Here is an 11,409-nt window from a genome sequence, read left to right as displayed (position 1 = left end):
ACAAAATTAGCAGGGCGTGGTGGCACATGCCTGTAATCCCAGCTACTCAACAGGCTGAGGCAGGAGAATCACTTGAACCCAGGAGGCGGAGCCTACAGTGAGCAGAGATTGCACCATTGCACTCCAGCCTGGGCAACAAGAGTGAAACTCCGTATCAAAAAAAAAAAAAAAAAAAAAGAAGCAAGAAAACTGGATATCAACAGTGATAAAGCTGGATTATTTCCTTGAACCATATATGAAAAATATTTTAAATAAAATACCCAGACATAAAAAATAACTAACCAATTTTTTAGAAATATAGAAGAAAAACATGACATTGGTCTTAGCAACATTTTTTCAGATACATTAAATGCATCAGCAACAAAGAAAATAACAGAAAAATTTAACTGTACTATCCTTCAAAATTTTTGCACCCAAATAAAATATTCAACAGAGTGACAATGCCTTATAAAAAATGTGTGAAAATATTTGCAAATCACATGATAGGAGTTAATATTCAGAATATATAAACAAGTCTTAAAACTAAACAATATAGTTGAGTAAGTTGATTTAGAAATGGTCAAATAATTGAACAAAATTCTTATCAACAATATACACAAATAAGAAAATGCATTTAAAAGAAAATGCAAATAACTATTTTGTAGAGAATTGCATAAAAATCACAAAAAACAAAATCACCTCTCACTCATTAGAATGGTCACTATAATTTTTTTTTTTTTTTTTTTTTTGAGATGGAGTCTCCCTCTTTTGCCCAGGCTGGAGTGCAGTGGCGAGATCTCAGTTCACTGCAACCTTCGCCTCCGGGTACAAGCAATTCTCCTGCTTCAGCCTCCTGAGTAGCTGGGACTACAGGCGCCCGCCACCACGCCCAGCTAATTTTTTTTTTTTTTGATTTATTTTTAGTAGAGACGGGGTTTCTCCATATTGGCCAGTCCGGTCTCAAACTCCTGCCCTTGTGATTCGCCCACCACGGCCTCCCAAAGGCTAGGATACAAGCATGAGCCACCATGCCTGGCCTAGAATGGCCACTATAATTTTTTAAAAAAACACCAAATCTGTTGATGATGCAGTGAAAATGAAACCCATGTTGATTGTTGGTGAAAATCAGGAGCATAGCCATTATTTATTTATTTATTTTTTTGAGACGGAGTCTTGCTCTGTCACCCAGGCTGGAGTGCAGTGGCGCAATCTCGGCTCACTGCAAGCTCCACCTCCCAGGTTCACGCCATTCTCCTGCCTCAGCCTCCTGAGTAGCTGGGACTACAGGCGCCTGCCACCACGCCCGGCTAATTTTTTGTATTTTTAGTAGAGACGGGGTTTCACCGTGTTAGCCAGGATGGTCTTGATCTCCTGACCTCGTGATCCGCCCGCCTCGGCCTCCCAAAGTGCTAGGATTACAGGCGTGAGCCACCACGCCCGGCCTTTTATTTTAAAATGCTATAAATGTACTTCAAATAATAAAAAATAAAATTATCATAAAATACAGCAATCTCATTTATGAATCTGTATCTATAATATGCAACACATGACCTGGAAGACATATTTGAGCAGTCATGTTTATTGTATTAGTATTCACAAAAGTCAAAAGGCTGAAGCAACCCAAATGTCTTTTAATTTGGAAACACATTGAAAAATGTAATACATAAATACAGTGAAATATTATTCAGCCTCATGAAATCTTGTCACATTTAAAGATAAACTGAGAATATTATGTCACCTGAAATAAGCCAGTAACAAAATAATGAATACTATGTAATTCCACTAATATGAGATATTTTAAGTAGTCACACTCATAAAAACAGAAAGAGAAAACGTTATTTGTCGAGGGCTGGAGAGAGGGTAAAATGGGTTGTTGTTATTTAATGGGTATTGAGTTTTAGTCTTAAAAGGTGGAAAATTTCTGGAAGTCTATTGTATAACAATGTGAATGTACTTAACATGCCTGAAATGTATACCATTTTTTTGAAACAGGATCTTACTCTGTCACCCAAGCTGGATGGCAGTGGCACAACTATGACTCACTGCAGCCTCAAACTCCCAGGCTCAAGTAATCCTCCCCACCCAATCTCCCAAATAGCTAGGACCACAGGTGCATACCACCATGCCTGGCTATTAAAACATTTTTTGTGTGTGGAGAGGGGGAATTTATATGCTGCCCAGGCTAGTCTCAACATTTTGGGCTCAAGCGATCCTTCTGTCTTGGTCTCCCAAAATCCTAGTATTATAGATGTGAGCCACCACCATGCCTAGGCCTGAAATGTACACTTAAACGGATTAAAGATGGTAAATTTTAGGACAGGCGCGGTGGCTCGTACCATAATCCCAGCATATTGGGAGGCCAAGGCGGGCAGATTGCTTTAGATCAGGAGTTCGAGACCAGCCTAGCCAACGTGGTGAAACCCCATCTCTACTAAAAATACAAAAATTAGCTGCTCGTGGTTGTCTATGTCTGTAATCCCAGCTACTCGGGAGGCTGAGGCAGGGGAATTGCTTGAACCCAGGAGGCAAAGGTTGCAGTGAGCCGAGGTTATGCCACTGCACTCCAGCCTGGGCAACAGAGCAAGATTCCATCTCAAAAAAAGATGGTAAGTTTTATGTTATCTGTTTTTACAATAATAAATGTTTTAAGAGAAAAACTGAAAAAAATGCACAATTATAAATCCTTTCAAAAATTACCTTCAAATCACAAGAGTGTTTCTCTCACACACACACACAAAATATATTCATTATTAAACACATGGTGAAAATAAGACTATTTCCCTGATTACTCACTTAGACAAAACAACCACTAAAAATCAGCTAAAAACATATACATGATAAGTGATAACCAAAACTGGGATATTTATAGATAAACACATACACATGTATAATCTGATAATGATAGACATATGAATGGTTTATCTCTTTTTTTTCCCCTCGAGATGAAGTCTTGCTCTGTCGCCCAAGCCAGAATGCAATGGCATGATCTCGGCTCACTGAAACCTCCACCTCCTGGGTTCAAGTGATTCTCCTGCCTCAGCCTCCCAATTAGCTGGGATTACAGGCGCACACCACCACGCCCAGCTAATTTTTTGTATTTTTAGTAGAGACGGGGTTTCACCATGTTGTCCAGGCTGGTCTCGAACTCCTGACCTCAGGTGATCCACCTGCCTCGGCCTCCCAAAGTGCTGGGATTACAGGTGAGAGCCACTGCGCCCAGCCTGGATGGTTTATCTCTTAATTCAAGCCCATATTGACTTAAAGTGTACAAACAAAATTGCAAATTATCTAAAATTATAGTACATAAGTAAAACAAAAAAAATCACAATGAACTGATGTTAAGAAGCCTACACTGAAAAAAACACACTAACATGCAATTGCAAAACAATAATAAGTAAAATGTTTACTCATATAATCTGGTATGCAACATTGATGTACCATTAAAAAAATTCTCTAGATAACTACAATATTTGACTGTAACTGTGTACTCAGGGAAGGCAGGTATTTTGAATCATTGACAGGCACTGTGTGGCAGTAAAATTTTACAGAAAATGCAGAATAATCATAAACAAGATTTTAATGAGAAACATTTAATAAATAAGCATTTAAAATAAACTAGAAGGCCGGGCGTGGTGGCTCACGCTTGTAATCCCAGCACTTTGGGAGGCCGAGGCAGGCGGATCATGAGGTCAGGAGATCGAGACCACGATGAAACCCCGTCTCTACTAAAAATACAAAAAATTAGCCGGGCGTGGTGGCGGGCGCCTGTAGTCCCAGCCACTCAGAGAGGCTGAGGCAGGAGAATGGCGTGAACCCGGGAGGCGGAGCCTGCAGTGAGCTGAGATCGCGCCACTGCACTCCAGCCTGGGCGACAGAGCGAGACTCTGTCTCAAAAAAAAACAAAAAAAAAAAACTAGAGATAATTTTTATGTTTTAATTGTATGCTATTCTTTCACAAAATGAAACTGCTGTAATCCAACTTTAGAAGCAAAGAATAGCCTTACATTGGTGAAATATACATGTAATTTAATATATGTATTTATTATTATTTATTTTGTATATATAATTTGATATATATATAGCAGAATATGGTTAGAGTCTGTTATATAAAACAAATATTTACGAATAAATTATGTTATTGTTTAGATATAGGCTAGAGAAAGTGGGTGAAAAGCTTATAATTCCTTTTTGCCTGGAGCAAACAAATTTATAAGTAACTATATTAGTAAATATGGAGGGCCTACTAATGATCTAATTTACTTCAAACATAACATGTAAATTCTAGCTTATTGCTCTGAAATGTCTGAATCTAAAATTACAGGCACATTTGAAATAGAAATTAGAAATTAAAAACTTATAGAAAGGGTGACATTAATAAGATAGAGAAATAAAAGGTGCCCTATTTGTCTATTCCTCCACAGTAAGAAAATTTGTTGGCCATCCCTGACAAAAATACCTTTATGAGAGTACCAGGCCTCATGGCTCAAACCCGTAATGACAGCTACATGATATATTAAGGTTGGAGAATTGCTTCAGGCCAAGATTTCAAGACCAGCTGGGTTATGTAGCAAGACCCATCTCCAAAATAAGTGCTTTTAAGAGATCTTTAAGGTCAAGGGATGAAGTTGTGAAATTCTGCTAAAGCCAGAGATTGAGGGGTGTTCTCTTCAGAAAGCAGGCTCTCATTCCGGTGGCAAACTACAGGACCCCTGGTCTTGGCTATAGGACAGGAAATGGCCAACCCACCTTGGTCCCACTGAGAATTCTGAATTTACTCTGTAATTATTTCAAAATCCTTTCAGCCACAGTCTGAGAGAGGTTCTTTACTTTCATAGGCCTGGAGGAAGACACCCGTTTATAGCCATGCAGGCAGGCCTGCAGATCCTGGCTTTTAATGTGGTGCCTGAAGCAGTTCAAAGTCTCAGTTCCAGCTTCCTGGGCCACAGTTTATGGCCAGTTCTCTTTACCTAGAAACCAACACAGTGTGACCCGAGGAAATCCTCTGTGGTACTCAGCAAAAGCCGTACTCATTTACATCCCGATTTAAGGTACATTATATACAGACCCTACTGCAAAAACCTGCCCTAGTGTCTGCCCTACAGAGCAAAGTCTTGAAGGATATCCAACGTGTACAAAAATAATATGGGAATTACAACTATCCAAGCCCCTTGTAACAAGCCAACTAAAGGTGGACCCTAGTGCAGACCCAGCAATCTTGTGACCAAGCTACAACCCCTCACCAACACAAACCCAGAGGGAATCCCATCACCCTGGGGGCCCAATGGAAGAAGATCTTTACCTCCTGAAACTAGTTTATAGAAACTTGAAGAGGTATTTGCTCCTTCAAATTCACAGACACCAAATGCAAAATTATATTGTGCACCTTGTCAATGCTTCTATTTTAACATAGCATTGAAGTATATGGCAGAATAATTAGTCAAAACAATTTTCAAAAAGCCATTGAAACTGAAGACAAATAAAAATTTGCTGTTTGTAGATTACAACTTATATATAGAAAACCGTAAGCAGTGCATTAAAACCTGTCTAAGTTAATAAATAAACTCAGTAAATTAGCAAAATATAAAATTAACATACAAGTATAAGTTATGGTTCCATACACTTAAAACAAACTATCTGGTAAAATAGACAAAAAAAAAATCTTATTTACAATAGCATTAAAATAATAAATTTCTGGCCGGGCGCGGTGCTCACGCCTGTAAACCCAACACTTTGGGAGGCTGATGAGGGCAGATCATCTGAGGTCAGGAGTTCGAGACCAGCCTGGCTAATATGGTGAAACCCCATGTCTACTAAAAATACAAAAATTAGCCAGGCATGGTGGCGAGTGCCTGTAATCCCTGCTACTTGAAAGGCTGAGGCAGGAGAATCGCTTGAACCCGGGAGGTGGAGTTTACAGTGAGCTGAGACTGCACCATTGCACTTCAGTCTGGGCAAGAAGAGTGAAACTCCATCTCAAAATAAATAAATAAATAAATAAATTTCTGAGATCAAATTTGACCAAGGAGATAAAAACTCTTTACACTGAAAGATATAAGATAGCTAGGAAAAGAAATAGAGAAGACAAAAATAAATTTAAAAATGTTTTATGTCCATGAGTTGAAAGAATATAGATTCAATAAATATAGGTTCAATAAGCTCCCTATAAAAATTCCAGTGGCAAGTTTTTTTCACAGTAATGGAAAACACAAGACTAAAGATTACATGAAACTACAATAAACTTTGAATAGCCAAAGCAATCTTGAGGAAAAACAAAAAGCAGAATGACATCATATTTTATAATTCCAAACTATCTCTCAAAAATATACTAAAGAAAAAGGATGAAATGTGCAGAAAAATTAAAAAATTCAATGGAACAGAAACCACTACTCTATTCATATCAGACACAATGCAAAAAAAGAACTTAAGAAATAGCTTAGGCCGGGCGCGGTGGCTCACGCCTGTAATCCCAGCACTTTGGGAGGCTAAGGCAGGTGGATCACGAGGTCAGGAGATCGAGACCATCCTGGCTAACATGGTGAAACCCCGTCTCTACTAAAAATACAAAAAATCAGCTGGGCGTGGTGGCGGGCGCCTGTAGTCCCAGCTACTCGGAGGCTGAGGCAGGAGAATGGCGTGAACCCGGCAGGCGGAGCTTGCAATGAGCCGAGATCGTGCCACTGCACTCCAGCCTGGGCGACAGAGCGAGACTCTGCCTCAAAAAAAAAAAAAAAAAAAAAAAAGAAATAGCTTAACACAGAATTTTTGAAAATTATGCAGATATTTGTATGTCCCTAAAAACAATGAAAAAGCAGTCAGACTGGGCAGTCTCTTATATGCCATGAGGACTTTGGCTGTCACTGTAAACTTAAAGGAAAATGACTGAAAGTAACGTAGAATCTTTAGAGAATTTAAAAGCATAAGACAGAAAAGCATGTAGAGCAAAGAAAAAAAAATACAAACTCAGGCTTCCAGAAACTATATCCTTTGGAACACACCTTCCCAAATGACATTTTAAGGACTTGCTTTCTCCTTGACCTTTGGATCTTTCATCTGTGTCATCTGTTGTATTCACTCTCACCTACCTGGGGGTTTGGCTACCATCTCATGTCTCTTCATATTCCAGGGCTCTTTTCCTTGCTTCAGACAGGTGATCAGGTCTCGCTTAGAGACAGCAATACCTGTTTTTTAAAAATAAGTAACATGCATCTTGCTCATATTCTCCAATTACCAACTTAGTAATGTGCTCAATAAAGAGAATGGAATACAATATTCTCATACATTTATCCAAAAATACTAATTTATAACAGAAATTTCTAAATATTTAGAAAATACTGTATATTTGTAGGTTCTTAATTCACTACCCAGTACTACTGAATAAAAAAATTGGTGGTAGCAATTAGATTTTAAGGTGTGGGCAACAATATTTGACACCACTAAATTTCTGGAATTACCACTATTCTAGAGTGAGGGATACAGATCAGCTCAACAATGTGGAAAGTTCAGTTCAAGGTGAAACATCTTGAAGAAATTTTTTTTTCTACACTGACAAATCCTTATGATTTTCTTGAAAACAGGGATATGAAACTCATTTATGCAAAGCATAATTATCAAAAATTACCAAATTACCAAAAAACATTCTACAAAAAAAACAAACAAAAAACAAAAATAAAGCCTTTGGAGTATATTAGGAATTGAGTTTTGAAGTTATCCTCACCCAGGAAGACCAGGTTTCTGTAGTTCTCTAACATCACATCGCTATATAAATTCTGCTGAACAATGTCCAGGCATTGCCACTCCTCCAGAGAGAATTCTACAGTTACATCCCTAATTGTCAGTGGTCCCTGAAAAACACACAAACACAGACACACATATATTTACCAAGTGGTCATGGACAGAATTTTTAATGTCACTCAAGGTGTAATTAGAGAGTAGAGAGAACAGGTTCTGCCTTATTGGAGTGACCAAAATTATCCAAGAAAATATTTTTTTAACACGGAAATATTCCCTAATATATTCTTTGACTCTAAAAAACACACCCCCATACACATTTACCAAGTGGCCAGGGCAGAATTTTTAATGTGTCTCAAGGTCAAATGAGAGAGTAGAGAACTGGTTCTGACTTATAGAAAGTCTGTTTCTGAATTTTTTTGTTTGTTTTGAGTTTCTGTATTTCTAACAAGTTCGCCAGTAATGCCAATGTTTTTGGCCCAAGAAGAATATTTTGTCAAACATCCACTAAGTAAAAGAGCCTGTGTTTTTCCTAGTATTGTGGACTGTAAAAAAAAAGATGACAGTTTTTACTTTCCAAAGACAGATATATGCAAATAAAACCTAAGAAAGAGGGGCAGCTATCAGATAAAACGTGATGGTTTATGCACATCCGCTGCATAAAAATAATTTATAATGAAAAGAAAAATAATTAGCTTTCTAGTAAAAAAATCTGTAGGAGACCTCCTTACCCAAGTGAATCATTACTATTACTTGCACTAGGACAAATTTTTATGATGTGCTGATGCACAAAAAGAAGGACACAGCATCACCACTCTGACATTTTCTCCCAGAAGTAAATTGTAGTCCGAATTCAACCATAAAGAACCATCAGTTTTATACCAAGTTCAAGATAGAAATATCTCCCATGTTCTGTAATTTTTAATAGTGATTTTAAGTAGTCTTTCTTTAGTACCCTAGAGAGCAAGTATTTCCTCATATTTTTTTCAGGACTTTCTGGGTAATAAATGCCATCCTCTTTAAATAAACACTTTCTTAATCCTGCTCTCTATAGAGTTAATTAAGAACACAGATGGAACCTCAACATTGCAAGTTTTCCATCTTTTTTAAGAACCCCTTTCTTCTTCCAATAGGAATCTTGAGTATTCACACCTTCCCAGCCACAAAGGGAACATTTTTAATACAGCAGATTATAAATCATGAAGAAAATTCTGCATGGCATAGAAGGAGCCATGATGTAGAAGGCTCTGGTATATGGGAAAAAACATATTTTTCAGAGACCTTTGACTATTATAAGAATCTTTTAAAGTAGTTAAGACAAACTCACTAGGGAGGAAAAACACCAGTAGAGAAGTAAAGGTTTGCACGTAAAAATGCATGGCATTTCAGAAGGCAGAATGGACACAGCTCTTGATATGAGACATGTTTAGCTGGAAAAAAAAAAGCCATTTTTTCCTCCTTCTCCTCTGGAATTCCTGCTCAGATGAAATTTTCTGCACATATTACACCTGCATCTTGAGAATATGCCTTTAAAGGTGTCAGCACCACCCATTTACCTGCTACCACCACACCCACAGGCAGAAGAACCAAGACCTGCAGAAGCATTCCATCCATTTCTGTCCTTTATACTAGTAGATATTCAGGAACAATGAGCTTCTCTATGAAAATAAAAATATAAATTTCTTCTTTTCTGTCCTCAGATGCCCTCCTCTGCCACAGACACCAGCAATTTCTGCCACAGTAATGGTAATATGGGCCACACTGCCTTATCTCTCCCAAACCCAAACAGAACAGGCCCTGTGACCACCCTTTAGTGCAAAGGTTTCTACCTTAACTCTCATGAATGCCTTGAACACTTCATTGTTGATTCTGGCCTCACGTTGGAATTATACGAGGTACTTAACCAAAATAACATATATGTTTCCACCTAAAACAATAAACAAAACCTGTGGGAAAAGCTCAATTAAGGATTTTTCTGCAAATTGGCCACGTAATCCTAATTAGAGGTCTGGGCTTATAACCACTTCGCTAAGCATTTAATCTCAAGCTTTAATGAACTTACAAATCACTTAGTAATTTTGGGCCCACTCTATGTAATGTGATGCTGCAGGTTTGAAAAGGGTCCAAAATGAATGTTTTAAACAAGTCCCCTGTCAATGTTGATGTTGCTCCCCCTGGGCTCATGGATCAGCATTAGTTGGAGAAAGCAGGCACAGCACAGAGTTCCTTACACTCAGCACTCGTCACAAATACTTCTAGGGCAAATGAAGACAACCACTCTCCATCCTAAAGTATCATATTCTTTGCTGGCTCTGTATACAGAGGAAATAGAAAGCAGCCATGTCTGAATAAGTCTGCATTTAAATAACATGTACAAGTGTACTGACGGAAATGTTTATTAAACATTGTGCTCTATGTGCTCAAGAGGATGTTACGGAGCACTGTGCTGGGAATAACACATTATGTGACTTAATCCTCATAACACCCTTGGGAATTGGTACTAAGTGTTTAATAATTCCCAGGATTTAGATAAAGGGCACAGCATTTTAATTTTTATAGTTTCTCTGTCATTAATTTTTTATAAAATGTATAGAATAAAGCTAAATTGATAGATGAGAGGGATAAAGGAAAAACAATGTATTTTATTTTTATTGTGTTTATATTTAATTTTTTGTGACTTGTGGAGCAACTAATGATTTGTAAGATTAGAAAACAAGTTCCTAAATGGAATCTCTCTGCAAGCACTGGTTTTAATAAAAAAATTTAAAAGACCCTAAAATACATACTTGATTATTCCCATGTATCTGCTTTTGGATTTCAGAAAATTGTGAGCACCACTTCTAGAAAGACAGCAGGATTCACCAACCAAAACTCGGATCTTATTAAATCAGTTATCTGAGGCAAGGCTCCAGGGTGCGGACAGGACTAAATAAAGCCCCCAAGTAGGAGATGAACAGAACTGGAGCAGGGAGTGGAGCCTATGTAGAATTTGTCCTCTATGCCACTGGGGTACTTCCAGTTCTGTTTCCTAAGCTTACCTAAGAAAAACGAATCCCAGAGTTCACGTAACTTCAATCTTTTTTAGCTACTGCCCTGTCAATTTCATAATATATACTAATAATCCATTTAAACAAATATCTTAAGGATATCTAGAATAATTTTATTAGAAGATAAATGTGTATTCTTAACAAAATAAAAGAAATAAAAATAATAACAATTCTTCTGTCCATAAACATCCCTTCAGGTGATGACATCAGAAGTCACAACAATTTTTTTTTTTTTTTTAAGACAGAGTCTTGCCCTGATGTCCAGGCTGGAGTGCAATCACTCAATCACTCAACCACAGCTCACTGCAACCTCCACCTCCCGGGTTCAGGCGATTCTCCTGCTTCAGCCTCCCAAGTAGCTGGGATTACAGGCACCCACCACCATGCCCAGCTAACTTTTTATTTTTTTAATAGAGATGGGGTTTCACCATGTTGGCCAGGCTGGTCTTGATCTCCTGACCTCGTGATCCACCCACCTCGGCCTCCCAAAGTGCTGGGATTACAGGTGTGAGCCACCACACCTGGCCTAATATTGTTTATTTTTTATTTGGGTTACTGACGGCTCAAATAAACCCCAAGTTTCTTTGCACAAATCTATTATATCAACCATATGATGCTTAATTCATCGTTTATCCAGTTGCTAGTCTGAACTAAA

The 11,409-nt window shown here is 38.0% G+C and overlaps 1 protein-coding gene across 1 annotated transcript; it reads right to left on the bottom strand.

The window, feature by feature from the left end:
- Nucleotides 1-7,081: 7,081 nt before the first annotated feature.
- LOC115833783 (zinc finger protein 430-like) lies at nucleotides 7,082-9,321 on the bottom strand. The gene is made up of 3 exons (XM_030808611.1): nucleotides 9,214-9,321; nucleotides 7,694-7,820; nucleotides 7,082-7,140 (listed from the first exon to the last, which is right to left on the bottom strand). Exons 1-3 carry the CDS (start codon nucleotides 9,319-9,321, stop codon nucleotides 7,082-7,084), a joined length of 294 nt encoding a protein of 97 aa, XP_030664471.1.
- Between the last annotated feature and the right edge of the window lie 2,088 nt (nucleotides 9,322-11,409).

This window comes from Nomascus leucogenys, unplaced genomic scaffold (assembly GCF_006542625.1).
Source record: "Nomascus leucogenys isolate Asia unplaced genomic scaffold, Asia_NLE_v1 001684F_27897_qpd_obj, whole genome shotgun sequence".
Taxonomy (NCBI): domain Eukaryota; kingdom Metazoa; phylum Chordata; class Mammalia; order Primates; family Hylobatidae; genus Nomascus; species Nomascus leucogenys.
The sequence above is the reverse complement of the archived record's forward strand: the minus strand, read 5'-3'. Positions and strand labels throughout refer to the sequence as shown.